We start from the raw sequence: 19,776 nt of genomic DNA, 5'->3' as shown, positions 1-19,776 counted from the left end.
CACTTGTTTTTGTCATTAGCTTTATATAAGTGGTGTCATTTTGATTTCATGTATTGATTTGTGACAATGGACAATGCACATTAATGGGCCTGAACATATAAATGAGGCAGATTGTAGCCACAGGCTAGTTTCCATCTGTAGTTCCTGGCAGGTTGATGTTGTCTACAACAGATAGTACATTTAAAAAATCAGACAGCATAGACAGCCCAATAATATAGAAAGGCTCAAATATAACGACATTTAGCTGAAGACAGACCAGAAACAGTAACCATTGTTGCTAAAGTCCATAAAGAAGATGATAAAGTGCTTTAGTGCTAAAGTGCAAATATGCTAATATTTTGTCTTGAATAAGAAATTGCACCTCGCCCTTAGCCTGGTTGGTTGTAAGGTTGTTAAATGCTAATATTATTGCACTTAGCCCTACTGCACATGGTTAGCATTTAGAGTTAAAGTGATAATATTATTGCACATATTTATTAATGCTAACCATGTGCAATAATATTATTACTTTGACTATAAACATCTATTAATGCTAACCATGTGCAATAGGGCTGTGTTAATAGTTAAAGTACTAATATTATTCCACATAGCCCTACTGCACATGGTTGGCATTAATAGATGTTTATAGTTAAAGTAATAATATTATTGCACATAGCCCAAGGCACATGGTTAACATTGATTGATGTGTTAATAGTTGAAGTACTAATATTATTGCACATAGCCCTGTTGCACATGGTTAGAATTAATAGATGTTTATGTATATTGTTATTGCACCGAGAGAGAGAAAAAAACTATGTATGTAATAATGTATGCATATATATTAAGATAATTAGGCATGGTCACAATTCTGGTTTGTCCTGAGCAACACTTTTAGATAACTTTCAAATTATTGATAATATGTCCTTTTTTGTTTGTGCAGGGTGTCCAATACCGAGTCCTCATTGAATAAGGAGCGTGGTCGCATCAGAGGTCCCAGGAGAAGACTGACTGAATACGGGATAAAAATGGCTGAACCCTCCACTCCAATGTCCAACTATGGAAACACTGTTAATTCTGAGGATAGCAACTCTGAGCAATCGTTTTCATCTTACAACAGCTCCCCGTGTCAGGAGCTGCTCTGTGATTTGCCCAGACAGTATATGTCGCCATGCGCACTCTCCAGCCCTGTCAGCAGTTTGGGACCTGAGTCATACTCACCCTCTGCATTTTACCACCAACCCATGCAGTTTTCAAACCCCAGGACTCCCAACGCCTATTATAATGAGGAAATGGTCTACCCAGCTGATATGGACATAGGACGCAGCTATTATGCCCAGCAAGCTCTTTGTTCCCCCAACAGATATGAGTATCGATACAAAGACCCTGCTGTAGCCCATCAGAGAGCTCAGAGGACTCTGCCTGATGTCCCACTCAACCATCCTCACTACCGCTCTGTGGGGCTCCCACGGCAGGTAGTGAATGAACAGCTGAAGTCATGGCACCGGCGCAGTCAGCTCAAATCGCCCAGATCTCGTTCTCTGGACAGACAAGGAGCGGTCAGGGTGAAAAACATGGCTCTCTGTGAATTCCCCTGCTACCAATCTCAGCACTACCACGAGCAGGTAGGCACATCGAAGCACCTTTAACTAACGTGTGACTACGTTTCAAATATACACATAAAATAGATTGAAATACAATAAATAATTGTGAAGTGATAAAAACAGATTTGGAATTCCGTAGACACAGTTAACTTATTTCACTGAATCATTGGACAGTTTATTTTTTATCTTCTGTAGTTTCAGTGTATGTCTTTTTTTTAACTGATCCTAATTTTGGTTTCTTTGTTGAATTGATTAAAAACAGTCACTGATATTTATACATTTTAACTTTTTAGGCTTTTGTACAAAATGAACGAAGATTAAAAGAGATCAGTAAAAATCAAAGATGATCCTGCTTTTTTTTTTTTTTTTAGAATAATTATTCAAAGTGATTGAAGTGCAATCAATGAAAACAGACCAGCAATAAGGAGACGTTTTGTTGTAGAGGACCTACAGTACAGTATATGTAACTTACTGTGGGTCCCCCTGGTGGCTACGTATCGCCTGTATCTGCATAGTCTGCATTTAGCAAGAAACTGCTCTGGTGTGTGTCATTGTTAGTGCCTATTTAATTATCCATCAAATTGATAATTTACCCCAAAAACACAAATTTGTATTCGCACAGTCACTCTAAAGTTTCCCAAAAACTTCTGCATATCCACTCACATCAAAAGTTTTTCCTTTTACTTTGTTTAATTGAATTAGACAATAATGTGAAGGGCTTTTCAGAAGCTCATTTTGACTAAATCATTAGATTTTATATTCCTCACCTCTTCTTTTCCCCCTGTTGTCTACTGACAGGTCAGTCGGAGAGGGGCTCATCAGAGAACTACAGACGATGCTCGAGAGCGTTGGTTTGTAGAGGACGGCTCTCACTTTGCAAGCCAATTGTAACAAAAAGACATCTTTAAAGGATTGGAAGCGGTTTTCAACTCGGCTGAAGTAAAGGAAAGCAAGTCAGATGAATCATAAATAATGGTTTGGCTACAGATACACAAGTTATTTAGAATATGTGTTGTGAAAACCCTCACCTATCCAAACAATCCAGCTATGAATGCACTGCCTGTTTTTTCTCTGTAATACGTTGTTTAATATGAAATATTCCTACAAATGCTGGTGAGATTTTGGAAAAACTAAGGTACTAAATGTTTTTTCAAAGCAAACAAAAGAAGTGTTGACTTGATTGCTGACATAAAATGTAAAAACTGTTCATGTTTACAAAGAATTGTCAATGTGTAAAGTTGTAAATGTCATTCATTTCAAAATGCTCTGTGTTGCATAATCCCTGAACACTCCGCAGTTCTGCAGCAGATGTGCACATCTGCAGCTAAACACACACTGACTGTTGTGATCCTGTGTGAGCGTGTACTCAACCAATCAGCCTCGCGGCGTTATTGCCTGAGTCATATTCAGCCAAATTTTTACGTTTCTACTTTGCAACGACGTTTAGAAATATTCAAAACACAATCTCAGTTCAGTGGTGGTGTAACGGTTCAGGAATCAGGCCTGTAATGGGAGGGTCACTGGTTCAAATCCAACCTGGACCCTCACTGTGGGATGTTGAGCAAGTTCCTTAACCCTAACTGCTTGTGTTGTACGTCGTTTTGGTTAAAAACGTCTACGAAATGAATTTGTAATTCCAAGATATTTTTTTAATGATGAAATTCTCAGCGCTGATAATACAGGCTGATTAAATTGCATTCTTTATTTTGCTGACCATTATTCCGTGAGTGCCTGGTGTGGCCCATAGACTGAGAAAATCATGTGATGTAATGTTAGCCATAGCTTTCTTTTTTTAAATATACTTTAGACATTAATTATTCCATTCGGCCACTGCTTGAAGTTGATTTTATCACTTTTCACTAATGTAAATCACCAGGACTTATACATAGGTAGATGTAATAAATATCTTCATTAACCTTAATAATCTTGAGCTGCATAATTTCAAACTTATTTGCAATGAATTTTCATTCTTAATATTGTGGGCCTGTCTGTTGAATTTCTAAACATGTCACTTGGCCACACCACTTGAACTTGAAATGCTAACTGACTTAAAAAGATTACTCTAGATATTAACTTACTAACGTGGCATTAAAGAGTAGTAAATAAAGAGAGAGGCAGCTACTGATAATCTGAGATATTTAATGTTTGAAGCTTTACTCGAGTCTTTGTGTGTTTTATTAGGCACAGATTTCATGACACTGTTAACGGACAACCAAAACGCCTGATTCTCCTTGTGTACCTCTAATCATGGAACAAAAAGATGACGTACAGCTACATGACAATGACTGGTTGCTCACAAAGATCTACTTATGTGTAATTTATTGTGATGTGCAGCATTGGACTCATGAAAGGTCCGAGGTCTTAGAATCATGTGTATTTTTTTTTTACATGCTTAAAGAACACAATCATGTTACCCCTTGTGCCTCATTTTCTGCTGTTTTTTTTTTAATCATAATTTATGTTTTACACTTGTATCCATGGAGTCATTGTGCTGTATGGCTGAAAAATATCTGTGAAATTGTTTTTCCCTGTGGAAGTAAATAAAATGTTGTTTGGATTAGTTTTATTGTTTTTGTTTTTAATGTGATTCCTTTGTAGTAACAAGATATTCACTTGGTTTTAGTTTACAAAGTTATGCATATAAGTAGGAGCAGGTTAAGCAGAGCACACCAGGTTTTAAATCACAGCTGATTACTTTGTCATGTTTGTGTCACTGGTATAGATTTAAATTGTTTTATGAAGCAACACAAATGAATGATTAATATGAATCTTTTTTTCCAGAATGACAGTCAATTTAAGTGTGTTGCTCACTTCATGCACTTTCCTATTAAAAAGTTTATTTTGCACGACATAACCGAGCTGCCTTCTATCCATATGTTTTACTAAATGTGCTTTTTTTTTTTTTTTTTTTTTTTTTTTTAAGAAAAGACCAACCAGTTTATCAATAAGCTGTTTGAACATGAATTATAAAGGGAGAAATATCCCTTTATTTTAGAACCAGTGCCAGTATAGCTCAAACTGAAATCAGCTTTTATTTACACAAGTGTCGAACTCAAGGCCCCAGGACCTTATTTGTAAGAATAATTTAGCAAACAGTTATAATTGGAAGGTATGTGTGATTAAGAAAATAAAAAATAATGCCTAGTCAAGATAAATATGAATGAATTGTTTACATGAGTTTTGGGTGTTTAAGATTAAATGTCAACAATTTTTAAAATCAATGTAACCTTATGGACAACGACGAGTTTTACAGCACTGCAAATGCAAAAAACGGTTACTCATTTTTGCTAGTGTTGTTTTCACTCTGGAGCTTTATTTTGAAAATCTGAAACCTGCTATTACTAAACTATACCTTTATTTTGAAAAATCCAGACCTCTTATCCTCGGACAGAGCTGAGCTTCCGTCGAGGCTTGTGTTCGTTCTATTGATAAATAATTCACCTTCTGGTCTGAACGTCTCCTCTCCAGGTAACTTTAGTCCGTGTCCTTTAAGTCGTTCAGTGGATGTGGCCCGTCTGACTCACCTTGTGGCCTCTTTGGAGACGTTGCTGTCGCTGTGTGTAAGTTAGTAGACGCGGTCAGTGTTTCCTGCTTCGAGGCAGCAGCGCTACTAGCTACAGCTACACGGTGTCGTTAGCAGCCCGTAAACAGACGCTGCTTCGTGGACGTGTCGAGGCGGCACAGCGGCATTTTCTTTTGGTTGGTGGGGTTAAAGTGTTGTTGTCGGTAGCGTTTGTTGACAGTCTGTACTCCATGTTCCGTCTGACACCGAGCTATAGACAGTCAACATCCGCTTGTCTCTCCGTTGTCATTGTTAGCTGACTGAAGCCTAATGGAGAAATACTGTCTACGAACTGAGCTCCAGCTGATTTCATTCACCTACTTTTGATGTTTGATATTTTCTCGTTGAACTAACAAAGCTACCTAAACTACACGTAAGTTCAATGCACAATAACTACTGCAGTGATTCTATGGTTTACATCATGGGTGTCAAACTCATTTTAGTCCAAATATGGACCAGTTTAATCTCTAGTGGGCCGCAGATTATAAACTGGAACATGAATAGTTATAACACTAACATGCCCTAGTTTGCACGTTGACGCATAAATGATGTGTAGAGCATAGTAAGTCAATGTATTACTACTGATGTTCGAGCTACACTCAAATTTCCTAGATTTTGACAAATTTGTATTTAGTTTGGGGAACATTTTGAGGAAGGAAAATTGCTGGGAAAAAAAAAAAAATTCTTTAAAATATTTGAGGGGGAAAAAAGACTGCCATGATGTCATATAAGCAAAGGAAAAATGGTGGAGCTTTATCATATTTGAGAATTTGGAGGGGCTGAGATGTCTATTAGTCATTTAGATCATTTTCACCTTCTGTTTTGACATGTGGTTTACATTGTTCTGTTAATTGTCTTTATCTAGTCTAGGTCTTGCGTCCATTCACTTCTATGTGAGACTTTATCTGTGACAAAAAAGGGTATTAAATATGACTTCTGCGTGCACTTTAAAAAAAAAAAAGAGAGAGAATTGTGACGTAACAAGATCAAATTACATGTGACGTATGTTGTGCGCGATGAACTATAAGAACTGTGTCACCCCTGAATTACAATCATTTGGTTTGTAATTGAACGTTGCTCTTTTCATATCATTGGGTATAATTTAACTTAAACAGGATAATTGTATTTAATTTCAACATTTTACGGTAATTTGATATTTTCACTAATCCATAACTTGGTAATTACTGTATTTATTCAGGCTTTGACCTGATTTTTAATTACTTAAACACCCTTATACCTGCTTATCCACTTTGGTGTTGTAGGACACGGTATCCTAACCAGCTTACTCACAGCAGTAGAACTGGTAGGGTTTGGCAGTCTATCTCATGGTTAACTCACACACACACACAGGCAGTCAATTACAGCCAGACCAAAAAGTTAACGTCTAATCAAGTGGCGTATCGTTTTAGACTGTGGAAGAAAACCATGCATACGCAGGAAGAACATGCTAATTCTATGCAAAATCCTTCAAAATGCATCTAAAGCCAGCTCAATGTCAGAAGCCATTCCTGTTTGAGAAGCTTCTACACAGATGTTCAGGTTCTCAAGAGGGACTGATGCACATGTATTTATCAAAAAGTCTTTAACCATGACTGTTTTACCAGTTTAATCACAGATCTTTAATCATTATAAATCATTGAAGATCTGACCCCATGTGCAGGGGTTAGGGTTACTTTGAACAGATCCTGTTTCTGTACTGGGTTTTCAGTGTCATTCATTCCTCTCTCCTGTAGCTAAGCAGAGGGTTAAAAAAAAAAACTGGTCTTTAAAATTAACCAGACATTGCAATTATTTAATTCACATCTCGATTTAGGAAATTATTGTTATTCTTAATGTCACATTATTGTTTGTGTTTTCAGCTGATTACAGGCCAGCTTCCAGTTTACAGTGTTATTGACACATTTTTTTTCTTTTTTTTTTTTAAACTGTTCCACAACAATAGATTGTATGTGTCTGTGCACGCATGTGTGTGTGTCGGTTCCAAGATAAGAATACCACTAATCACTAAATGTCATAATTTGTGTGATGGTTGCAGGTAAAAACTGAACGTTAGCGTCGGGAGCAGCATATAGTGTGCGAAGGTCATCAGGCAGTCTCCTTATGTCAGGCCGAAACGGGTCTGCCAGTGATGCAGACTGCCGGATTTCTGAGGACCACCATGTCCCAGACGTAGAGCTGATGGAGTTGGGGCCCCTGCTGGAGGAGGGAGGGGCGCGGCAAGCAGCATCGCAAGGTGTCCACCCAGAGGTACAGCTTTGCTCAGAATGAATTTGCTTGGAAATGCACTCCCTGTGTTGTCGCAGTGAATACAAGTGCACATGTTGTCACGTTAAAGGGAGCCGCCATGCTGGCCAGTGAGGAAGAGGAGGAGGATGACGATGTAGCAGAGGTTCTGACGCTGCCACTACAGGCTCACCACGCTATGGAGAAGATGGAAGAGTTTGTACATAAGGTGATCAAGGCTTTTTACTGGGTGATAGCTTAAATTGATGAGCTTTGAGCAGATGTCATAAAATGCGTTAGAGCTAACTTTGGTGACTACGTTCTCCAGCTTGTGCCAATGAGTAGAATGATCACGAAGTGTTTCCTTATGAGGAAGTAAGAGGTTAAGAAAATAAAAAAAGAACATTTCATTCATTTGGCATCAAACTTTTAGGCAGTGGCTATTTGTACGTTGCCGTTTCAATATACCAATATTCGATCCGTACACCGCGCCCCTATTCGGCCAGTTTATGTCTCATGACGAAGACAAAACCTTACCCTAACCTTAACCCTAAAAATTGTTGGTATATTGGGTTAAACCCTAACCCTAAGACGCTACATACGTGTTCTTCGGTAACTGTACCAATAGCACCGGGAGTTGTCCGTACGGCAACCGTACAAATAGACACTTTCAACTTTTAACAGTACATCTTAAACTAAATATTTAAAATATGATGTGTAATATTGAGATTTTCTTTAAGCTTATTCCTTCCGGGGTCGCCACAGTGGATTATTTGCATGGCTAATAAGGGATAGGTTTTCACATCCGATGGCCTTCCTGACACAACCCCCTGCATTTATCGGGGCTTGGAATCATATTTGCACGGTAGCGTTTATTTTTCTACATATTTAGTTGGTCATAATTCATGTTCAGAAAATGAAGAGACCTGATGCTACAGCTGTACTCTCAATAATAATGAAATCATTCTAATTCATGTTCAAACAGGTATGAAGTAACTATTTAAAAGGGTCAATAATCTTTGATTATCCATCGCCGCTGATTGATTCATTGATTATAATATATGTATATATATATGTTGTTCTCATCAACCACTACTGAAAATTCCACTTTTTCCCCCCAAATTATGTAGAAACAAACATATGCTGATGTTTTTGTCCTCAGATCTGTGTCTGGCTCTAACATGTACACATACACTGTATGTTTGAGAGTACATGACTAACATCCAAATGAGCAGTTTCGACTATGATGGACTGACTCTGTTAGCATAATGGTTTTCTAAATCCTCCAGACGAACTCAGTGAAAAGGTCCAAGAAAATCGAATTTAGAAACAATGCATCTATCTATAAATACAAGGTGTGTGTGCGTGCGTGCGTGTGTGGAGCCAATATCTATTTTTCGTGGTACTTCCGTGTCTCTCTTAACAACCTGCGATGGATAATGTGCAAGATGCGCGCGTGTGTGAGAGATAACGCACGGAGGAGATGGATGTAGACAGACACACACACACAGTATGTATATTAAAATAAAAATATACTAAATGAGTACAATAAAACAAAAAACTAAACAATATTTATACAAAAACTACACAAAATGACAACAGAAATGCATAAAAATATACAAAAAGACTCTAAATTACTCTAAAAAACATACATTACAGAAAAATACAACAAACATGAAAATTACTCAAAATACACAAAACTAAATATTTATACAAAAATACACAAAATAACAATTGAAATGCACAAAATAACAATTGAAATGCACAAAACTACACCAAAAAAGATACCAAAATACACCAAATGACTCCAGAATCACTACAATGGCAACAAAAAACAATAATTATACAAAAAATGCACAAAAACACAACAGAAAGATACAAAAATACACATGACTGCAAAAACATACATTACAGATAAATACATCAAACCAAAAAAACATAAAAATGAGTATAAGAAAACAACAAAAACATTTATCATGCACATGTCCCATAGAATTAAACCAGGGAAATCGCACACGCTATTTTACTTTGCAACTGCATATATACCCCTTTATAACACTACAGAGTAGGTGCACCTCTTTGTACATCCGACCTTCAAATATATTGTCATTTGGCCATAATTGACAACTGTACTTATGCTCCCACGAGTGCATACTTCCAACGGGTACTGTACTTGTGTTTTATTAAAGCTTGCTCGTCTGTTGGCAGTATGTTCTTCTCTTTTCTTTGGATTTTTAAATGTAGCAGAAAGAAAAATGAGTTTGTGCCAGGACTGCACTAGCTTTAACATAAATATTTCAGTTTCCTGAGCTGAAATCTAAGACAGAAAGAGCGATTCTGTGGTTTAGGTGAGTCACTTGACAGCAGGTCAAGATAAACAACAACCCGAGGATTTAACCTGTGATTGTATCACTGCACTTTATCTGTAGTTTATGACTCTGAAACAATGTCAAGACAACTGTTTCTAATCTTTATATATCAACATGCTCACTGCCTATGCACATTGAGATAAAATCTTTTTTCGGTGAAAGATGTTTAAAAAGCTACAAATGAGAATGGTCTACTTGAATATAGATTTAAACAGAAAGAGATCTACATAAGAAAGCAAGGACACACATCTTTCTCCTGCAGTGTTCTTTCATATTTCCACTATCGTGTAAATGTGGCATCTGTGAGTCAAAGTTGTTCTTGTTTTTCAGGTTTGGGAGGGGCGCTGGAGAGTCATTCCTTTTCATGTTCTGCCTGAGTGGCTGAAGGACAACGATTACCTGCTGCATGGTCACCGGCCCCCAATGCCTTCCTTCCGAGCGTGCTTTGGAAGCATCTTCAGAATTCACACTGAGACCGGGAACATCTGGACTCACTTGTTAGGTGAGCAATGACACTCTGTCTTAAAATTCAGCATTATTTCCTTACTGTATATTAACGTAATCAACCTTTTTTTCTGCACTTTCTATTAATGGAACTTGTTTTACATTTAATGCAGTCGCACAAAAAGTGAGCGAGTCTTCGTTGTTTTTTTCCCCCCTCTTTCTTCAGGGTTGATCCTGTTCATATGTCTGGGCACGCTAACCATGCTACGACCCAATATGTATTTCATGGCTCCACTGCAGGAGAAAGTGGTGTTTGGGATGTTCTTCCTCGGCGCTGTGCTCTGTCTCAGCTTCTCTTGGCTTTTTCATACCGTCTACTGCCACTCGGAGAAAGTGTCACGCACATTTTCCAAGTAGGGCTTCATGCTTCCTCTTCATGTTACCAGTTCCTATGTATCAATAGAAATGTTTCTTACATCACTTTGTCCCTCTCTCCTCAGACTTGACTACTCGGGCATTGCCCTTCTAATCATGGGCTCATTTGTGCCCTGGCTGTACTACTCCTTTTACTGTTCCCCTCAACCTCGACTAATCTACCTCACCATTGTATGTGTCCTCGGGATCGCAGCCATTGTTGTTGCCCAGTGGGACCGGTTTTCTACACCTCGTCACAGACCTACACGAGCAGGTGAGCGCCAGCTGTGCCGACTCTGCTGTTTTTGATACACAGAGTTGAAGTTGATCAGACCTCTGCTGCTTTCAGGGGTTTTTATGGGTCTCGGCCTAAGTGGCATTGTGCCCACCATGCACTTCACCATCGAGGAGGGTTTTGTTAAGGCCACCACAGTTGGACAGATGGGCTGGTTCTACCTGATGGGTGCCATGTATATCACCGGTGCCGGTTTGTATGCAGCCAGGATTCCTGAACGCTACTTCCCTGGAAAATGTGACATCTGGGTTGGTATTTATTTACTACACTGAATTATATTTACTGTAATGCAACAAAAAAAAACACAAGTACTAGCATTTTGACCACTTGGATTAGCTATTGATTTTTATCTGGCCATCATTTGGGCTGTAGCACAGTTTTATTTTTGTAACATTGTAAATTTTTGATCTGATCTCTGCAGCTACTGACAAATATATTTAAAAAGCTCCAAAGTTGTATCAAACCTTGGGTTACTCTATATCTGTTGGACCTCTGTACTGTGTTCATGGTACTAACGTGCTGCACTTCCTCTCCCTTTCTTCAGTTCCATTCCCATCAGATTTTCCACGTGCTGGTCGTGGCTGCCGCCTTCATCCACTTCTACGGGGTTTCCAACCTGCAGGAGTTTCGTTACGGCCTGGAGGGAGGATGCACAGATGACACTCTCCTCTGAGGGACTTGACTGTGACTTACACTTTATTAAAGCCCCACAAACACACTCCGACACACACAATGCTGCTGGAATTTAATGTAATCACTCATTTCTCCTACTGTGCTTTGCTTTGCTAACTTCTTGTTTGAGTTTCGGGGGATAATCTTTTGTTGGCTTATTTTTGCTCCAACAAAGTAGCATTGATTAGGATTTTACTTTGGTGAAAACAGACAAATATTATGACTACAATCATTGTAAAGCTTGAGGTCATCATTTTCAGGTAATATTACGGAAAGTAACGTATCTTATCCAGACTTGTTTTATTCCTGATCTTAATCTCCTGTTAAAAGAAGCTCAACCACACCAGAGGGAGCAGAGCGTGTGACAGGCTGTAGCACGGCGTACATACTGTAAACCTTGCAGATCGAATGACGAATGTAGTGTTGATTAAAGGTTTTGTGTCGAGTCAATCTGCATCAGTAAGGTGCTGAGATGATATAAGACACACAATTATAGGCACACATGGAAAGAAGATAAACTTGTACATGTGTTTGGAAGTCCTTTTGTACTGTAACGACTCACACAGGTGAGAAACACAGTGATACCTGCTCAGCAATAAACTAGAAGGAAACTGTTAACATCTGTTCTAAACTGCAGATGAAGCAAAAGCCTTTGCTTTAGTTTGTTAAATAATACACTTTGTCCCTGCGAGACATGTTGTTAGTCCCTTATATGGTAATCAAAAAGCTAAAGTATTGGGGAAATGAGCTGAAGGTGCAGCTGAAAGACACAATCATTATTTGATGAGGTCGAGTGTTTTTCTGTGTGAATTTTATACAAAAAATTGTGAATGAACAATGATTATAAGTCTTCTGATTGGCATGAATTAAACAAAAAAAAAACAACTGTGTCAGGGTTGTGCAGACATGGAGCAGCTAACTTGAGTTTGGACTGGAATCCTGAAAATACTTGGGGATTAAAAAAAAAAAAAAAAGTGCCCTAACTTCATGAACCTCAAGAGTTCAACTTTTCCCTGTTGAATTTTAAAGGTTATACCTTCTGGTCTTTGCACAATGTACAGATCTGAATAGGTGAGATACTGTTGTTTTTGTTAACTTATGTCAGACTTCAGATCCAGGGGGAGGTGTAAATATCAAAAGCACCTTAGTACATACTATTAGATTCAAATCTTTAAATCACCTTTTGAGGTTTCAAGTGTGTGTGTGTGTGTAAATATATATAGAAAACTTTAGTATTCCTGTGCCTTAGGCCAATGGAAATGTTTTTGGATGAAATGGCCTATCTTAACAGTCATGCGAGCGATACAATTTTCCAGATGTTGTCTTCTTGTGTTTTCTTTGCCACACACACAAACACACGATAGAATCATTGTTGAACTTGTGAATCCATTGCTAGGTTGTAAGAATGGCGGTTTAAGACTCATTTTTCTCGATGAACTTATTCATGCTTGATTACAACACCTAATATGTTTATTCTCGACTTTGTATTTTGTCCTGTGTAGAAAGTGATGAATCCCACATTTCACTGAAATGTGAACCATATAATTTATTAATGGTAATCTTGGAAAATTGTTGTAATAAATTTTTTCCATATGTACAAACCCAGTGTCACTGTTGTCTGGTGTGTTGTTTTAAGTCTTACTCAATACAAGCCAAGAAAAGTAAAACATCCAAAAGAGTGGGCAGAGCTCTAATGAACTTGAACGTTCTATCAGGGATCAAGTAAGATAAATACACCGTCTATTCTGATGTCTGTCATATAAGATATAATGTGGGATTTTTTTTTATCCTTTATATTTCGGCTTTTAATAGGACTGTATGCATTTGCTGACATTTATTTTGAAATTGTGACTTTATTTTCAGTAAAGTTCAAAGATCTGAAGTGTTTAGTGTTTGTTGCGAGTGTGAATTCATATGGTCATTAAAATTGTAAGATCAGAATTTGTGAAAATTTGAAACTAGATTGTGGCATGTGACCAAGTTTAGGGTTTTGGGGGAATAAACAAATGTTCAGATCGTGTGAAAAGAAAGTGGATCTCTTCATTTTTTTCTTTTTTTTAATGTGGGTATTTAAGCACATTTGTGCACCAGATGGCTTTTTCCAGCTGGTTTCAAGCATTGTGTCAAATATTTAAAACTGGGCTCCTTACTGGAGCAATGTTGGGTGAGAGCCAATTGCATCCCAAATATGCATACAAAGGCACAACTTTGAATCTGTGGCACAAATAATCAGGTCAGATGCAAAGGCAAGGCAAATGTGTTTGTATAGTGCATTTCATACATAAGGCAAGTCAATGTGCTTTACATTTAACAGTTTAAAAATCAATACGAATATTAAAATGCACAGTCAACAATAAAATAAACAATATGTTAAGGTTTCATTTATTCAGACAACTTTTTTCCCAGGAAATTTGATCTCCTGACATGTTTCTACTGCCAACTTTCAGTCTTCCTCAGAACTAACAATATATTTACTTCAATTGTCATATATATTTGGCAGATAATGAAACAAAGAGGGAGAGTGATCTTTCTTTATTATTATTATTATTAATATTATTATTATTAAAGACCAAATGCAGTGAGATAATAGGTGACAGGAAAAGGAATGCTTAACAACCTCCAGCCCCCATAGACCCTACAGTCCCATTACATTTATGGATATACTGTATAGATAGTCTGCCCATGCATGCATGAATATATACATACCGTATGTAGATGTTTGTGTACATGTACTGTATGTATATATATAATGAAAGCCTATTATTTTATTTTAATATTATTGTTTTGCACAAATGTAGCTATTTTATAATATTTAATCTTTTCGTGTGTACATGGTTCTCACACTTGCTTTGGCAATGTAACCCTTTTTCTCATGCCAATGAAGCTGTTTTGAATTGAATGAAATTGAATTAATAGATATTATGGCCAGAGTAGGACCCTGAAACACCGGAACTAGATCACATCCTCTTGTTTCTGTACGGAGGGATTTCCGTTCCGCTGCTGCGCTATGGCTGTGCTAGCTTAGCTTAGCTTAGGCTAACGAATCCGTCTAGGAGTTTAACTTCAGTATTCATTCTTGTCTTCATTCCAACGTTTAGGTACGTGTTATACGCATTATTGAAGAGGTGCGTCAGCTTTATTATAGAGTTAGTAAAGCTGGTGTGTGTTGTGAGCGTCATTAGTAACCATTAAACCATGTCATGTTTCACGGTGAATAGAATACACCAGTCTGTGGTTTGGCAGTGTACTGGGGTCACCGTGGGTGTCTGTGCGTCCCTGCAGGTGTCCTCCATCGGGTCCACGATGGACGGCGAGGGGAGTGTGGACCGGTCAGACCTGGTTTCTGAAGACGGAAAGAACAGCAAGTGGGTCCTGTGTCAGCGCTGCGGCTCCAAGGTGTTGAGTCCTGGGACGGCCGTGTTAGCAGAGAAGGAGGTGAGACTGTGTTCTCATTATCACTCACAACTAATCATTTCCACAGCATGTCTTCTTTATCGAATACTTGAGAATAAGTGGCGTTAAGGCAGAGTACATGTTTTCTACTGTGAAAGGAAATACTCAACCCACACTGCTTCAGGAGAACATGTAAACTCTGCCCCTTGGGCTATTGTGGTTGGCTCTACTTATTACAGGCGTATCCATTAACCTATACTATAGGTGTTTGGGGATCAATTCAATTAATTTCACAAAGGCCTGATTCGATTTGCAATTCAGTTCTATTTTCAAATAGGTTACAGTCTCACGTTTACTTAAATATGGAAGAGATTCTCAAGAGCTCTAATGCTGTGAAATGTAAATAATACTTGAAAGTGTCTATTTGTACGGTTACTGTACGGACAACCCCCTGTGCTATTGGTACGGTTACCAAAGTACACATACGTAGCGTCTTAGGGTTAGGTTTAGGGCTAGGTTATAACCCCATATCGCAACAATTTTTAGGGTTTGGGTCTTAGTCACCCTGACCAATGAATGACCTATCATGTGACCTAAACTGGCCAAATAGGGGCACTGTGCACGGATAGAATGTTGGTATATTGATACAGCAACCGTACGGATAGCCACTGCCATAATAGAAGGCCGTGGCTATTCATATGGAAACGTATGAATAGACTACCAGTCTATGCATACGCAGTGCCCCTCATTGGCCAGTGTAAGTGACGTGATAGGTACACCACGTGACCTAAAGTTCCGCCAGTTTTATTTTAGCTACCTAAACCCTAACCCAGGAAATACCCTAAAATATTTTTTTTTTTTCTTTTTCGTACATATATTTTTAATGGTAAATGGTAAATGGACTTGATTTTATATAGCGCTTTATCACCACACTGAAGCAGTCTCATTCACCCATTCACTCTCACATTCACACACCAGTGGGACAGGACTGCCATGCAAGGCGCTAGTTGACCACTGGGAGCAACTTAGGGTTCAGTGTCTTGCCCAAGGACAGTTCAACACATAGTCAGGTACTGGGATCGAACCCCCAACCTCTCAATCAGAAGACCACCCACTACCACCTGAGTCACGGTCGCCCGTGGAACTCGCCGTGTTAGATATGTTAAAATGAAAAAAATATGTATGTCTAAAGCGGGATTCGAACCCACATTAGTGGAAGGAAGGATCATTGAGTCAGGTGCCGTAGACCACTCGGCCACAGTGAAAATACATGTGTAGAAATGGTCCGGAAAACATATGTTTCCGTATCAGTAGTGCCGGGGTCTATTGATACGTTTTGTTTGAGTAGGCACTTCGTTTAATAAATATACCTGTAATAAACTTAAAGTGGCCATTTATTTTGTAACATGGATCCAGCATATTTAAAAGAGAATGAAGCCCACATCTCCAACCACTGTAAACAGCTGTAAATCCCTGGCGAAGAACACCTACTGCCTTTGTTATTTTTGTGTATGTGAGTATGTCTGAACGAAGGCACTGGGAGATATGAAGTCATGTTGTGTTTCCATTTAAATAGGTGATACGAGTAAAACATTGTTTACAGACACGCAGTTTTTATTCACCGTTTTGTCTTCCATGTCATCAGACTGCGGGAAATGAAATGTTCCCACACCGCTGACTTTAAAGACTGTGGCTAACCATGCTAAAGGAAAATAATGTTCTCAGCATCGCCGAACTTTAGCGCATTGTGATTGGTTTATTAACTCACGTGGTTGAGAATTGTTGCATGTCTGATGTATTTAGGTTTTATACCTCATTTTATGAGTCACTGCTTCACAGAACAGCATAAAAAGCACAGTTTGATGGATTGATTGGTGCGTTCTAACCCAGACCTTCCCCTAAACAAGCCACACTATAGAATTCACTCACACCTGCTGTCCTTTACAGGACAAAATACTAAAGTGGCACATATTGTGCAGCTGTTGGTTAGTAAATGTGCAAGTGCGGCATTTGGATCATCAAATTTAACTCAGAATTGTCTTTCTGGTCAGACTTCATTTGAAATAAAAATAGTTATTTTGAGGAAAAATATAGCGATATGAGTTTTGGTTCATATCGCACAGCTCTAGTTTGCATTAAGAATGTAGTCCACTGCACTGCATTACACAGAAAAGATGTATTAAATAATTGATTTTTCGGGTTTTATGATTTAATAGCAGGTAATTCAATGGAAAATAGTTTATTTTTTATTTTTTAACCTTCGTCACTAACCCAGCAGCTCTTAGATTTCTCACCCTGCTCCAACACTTCTGAATCTGATGAGGTGTCTGTTAACAAGCCTCTCAGCTGCGTTGGAGCAGGATCACATCTGAAACTTGCAGGATCAGGGGCCCAAAAGGACCAGCTCTGAACATTCCTTACATATTAAGTTATGTCCACCCTCCACCGAGCTATAAGCCTTCCACGGGCCTGGCTTATAAACAAAGCAAAGGAAGAACAAAAGTCCCACGTTGGTGGGCTCCTCAGGGCTTGATCTAGGTTCTCGTTCAAAGAAACGCTTTTTCAACAGACCATGTGCCTCGTTAAAAAAAGGATCAGCTCCTGTGATTCCACAAGGCAAAGGAACGCTTCTTTGTGCACCACACCTGAGAAGGCAACTCCACAACGGCGTAGTTGTTAGACCAGCGGACTTGGTCTCTTCCAAGTCCGCTGAACTTGGAAGAGACCAATCCACAAATATCGTGCAGATGATGTGCACTCTCGTTGGTTGGTATCTGCACAGAAGTAAAGAAGAAAAACAAAACAAAATAATAAATAAATAAAATAAAACTAAACTAAATTAAATTAATGAGAAGGGGTGTTAGGGTTAGTTAACTAATTGAATTGTTAGTATGGCTTTGGCAACTTAGATATAGCTTCCATGAAGGCAGTGACAGGTCAGAGGTCGGGATCGGAGAGCTTTTCAGATCCTAAAAGGTGCTGCTGCTCAGAGTGACTCAGCGCTTGACGAGAAACGGATGGAGTTTTACAAGCACAGCAAAGTTAAGCAGGGACTAGTCGGCTCTGATTTTAGCAGTCAATGATGATTTGCGTAGTTTTTTGGAAGTTTAGACGGGGTTTCAGGTGGTTTAGGCGGTGTTTAATGCAGCCAAGAGGGAGAGGGAGGGCGGTGCACCTAATGAGTGCTCCCCAGAAACACTTCCCCATATAAACCTCACCGTGACACATTTCATGCAGATTCTGTCCATTTGATTCCTTCCGCGATTCCGTTAAAGTGGATTTTATAGGGCCCTATGCTTAACATGTGTAATAAGGGGGGGAAAAATAATTTTTTAAAAACGTACCGCTAGATGAAACTTCGCGATATATCATATCAATATTTTGGCACACCCTTACTTTTGAGTATTGGCCGGTACCAATATTGATTTGATATGATATCAGTAGGTATGAGAAAATTGACCCGTTTCTTAGAAGTGCTGGAGCAGAGTCTGAATGGACTGTTTATATCAGAGATTTTGATCAGAAAGTAAATCAAAGGAAAAGAGGCTACCAGCATTATCTCGTCTCCTTTGGTAAAGGATGCATCAATGTTTCCTAGGCTAAAGGAGGTAAAAAAGGAAGCATTGAGCCTCCTTTTCTGAGCTTAAAGAGAACTTGGACGTTCTTTATCATGGCCACCACTTAAACACTGAAGGAACAGTGGATAGGAAAGGAGATAGGAGGGACTATTCGGACGCAGTCTGGTTTTCACTGCTTTCTTTAGCTGTTCCACCAATACATAGTTATAAGAACGTATTTTGTTCCTTTGTATGCTTTTTGAAACTAATCACTGTTTTTGCTCTCGCCAGCTGTTCCTGCCGTCCATGCGGAAAAAAAGTGGTCTCAGCAGCACAGAGGGTTCAGTGGACGGTGACACTCTGAATGCCCACTGGTTAGTGGGCGACATGTTTGTCTTTGAGAACGTGGGCTTCACCAACAATGTGGGGAGGATTAAATTCCTCATCTGTGCAGATTGCGAGATCGGACCTATTGGATGGCATTGTTTGGATGACAAGACGAGTTACTACGTTGCCTTGGACAGAGTGGATCATGCATAATGCTGATGCATACGTGGGCCCATGATACCGGCCTCCAGCCTCGGGGTACATGGGCTGGTCAAAGTGTGGCTGCACAGTCAAAGAATGCTGTGGAACATTAAGGAACAAACAGGCAAAGTTACATACATGTGACCAACTCCAGCGCCACATTTGGTATCCGTGTAAACACATCTCAGTTTTTTTTTTATCCTTCCATACATTTGTAAAACTCTAACTAGAACTATAATAGAAACATAATAAATGTTTACCCACTTATTTACATTGTCAAAAACCACTCATTTACAAAAGAATATTTGTTTAGCTGTAGCAAATCTCTCCAACAAGCGTGTGTGTTTTATTTTTATTCTGTTTTTTTTTTTTTTTGCTTAATTAACTAAGAACTTTCACTGAGCTGCAACTTGTATGCTTTTAAAATCAAAAGGACCTTTCTTTAAAAATGATTAATTAGACGATTACTAACTAAGTTATGTACTTTTTTTGGTATTTACATGGCTGAATTTGTAAAATAAATTTTAAAAAGTCTGATTATGAAATATAAGATTTTTTAAAGTTTGCTTAAAGGTGCGGTCCGCAACTTTCAGATCCCTCCCTCTCCGCTGCTCTTTTGCCCTGCCTCTAAAGTCCCTCTCTCAGTGAAGCTAACAAGCTAACGTTAGCCCGACAGCGACATCACAGTAATATAATATGCACTGTTAAAAGCATATTACTGCAACGCTTCTCTCTAAAT

General features: G+C 38.7%; 3 protein-coding genes across 6 annotated transcripts in view; all 3 read left to right on the top strand.

Moving 5' to 3' along the window:
* The window catches only part of inavab (innate immunity activator b), a 31,588-nt gene extending 27,568 nt beyond the window's left edge, over positions 1-4,020 (top strand). For all 3 annotated transcript variants that reach the window (XM_028447734.1, XM_028447735.1, XM_028447733.1), the window contains exons 9-10: positions 920-1,601; positions 2,379-4,020. In XM_028447734.1, the coding sequence (XP_028303535.1) occupies positions 920-1,601; positions 2,379-2,471 (775 nt within the window). In that variant the 3' untranslated portion in view covers positions 2,472-4,020. The remainder of the gene's footprint in view (positions 1-919; positions 1,602-2,378) is intronic.
* A 933-nt stretch (positions 4,021-4,953) lies between these two features.
* On the top strand, positions 4,954-13,160 carry adipor1a (adiponectin receptor 1a). 2 transcript variants are annotated; one of them, XM_028446741.1, is made up of 8 exons: positions 4,954-5,048; positions 7,178-7,389; positions 7,478-7,594; positions 10,065-10,236; positions 10,405-10,591; positions 10,679-10,866; positions 10,942-11,135; positions 11,432-13,160. In XM_028446741.1, exons 2-8 carry the CDS (start codon positions 7,243-7,245, stop codon positions 11,558-11,560), a joined length of 1,134 nt encoding a protein of 377 aa, XP_028302542.1. In that variant the 5' UTR covers positions 4,954-5,048; positions 7,178-7,242; the 3' UTR covers positions 11,561-13,160. The 2 variants fall into 2 exon arrangements, with proteins under 2 accessions (XP_028302542.1, XP_028302543.1); XM_028446742.1 differs by having other exon boundaries at positions 4,998-5,140.
* Positions 13,161-14,534: 1,374 nt separating this feature from the next.
* rabif (RAB interacting factor) lies at positions 14,535-19,304 on the top strand. Its single transcript, XM_028446744.1, has 3 exons — positions 14,535-14,657; positions 14,842-14,994; positions 18,801-19,304. Exons 2-3 carry the CDS (start codon positions 14,863-14,865, stop codon positions 19,047-19,049), a joined length of 381 nt encoding a protein of 126 aa, XP_028302545.1. The 5' UTR covers positions 14,535-14,657; positions 14,842-14,862; the 3' UTR covers positions 19,050-19,304.
* The last annotated feature ends 472 nt before the right edge of the window (positions 19,305-19,776 follow it).

Source organism: Gouania willdenowi, chromosome 5 (genome assembly GCF_900634775.1).
Source record: "Gouania willdenowi chromosome 5, fGouWil2.1, whole genome shotgun sequence".
Lineage (NCBI taxonomy): Eukaryota > Metazoa > Chordata > Actinopteri > Blenniiformes > Gobiesocidae > Gouania > Gouania willdenowi.
The sequence above is the reverse complement of the archived record's forward strand: the minus strand, read 5'-3'. Positions and strand labels throughout refer to the sequence as shown.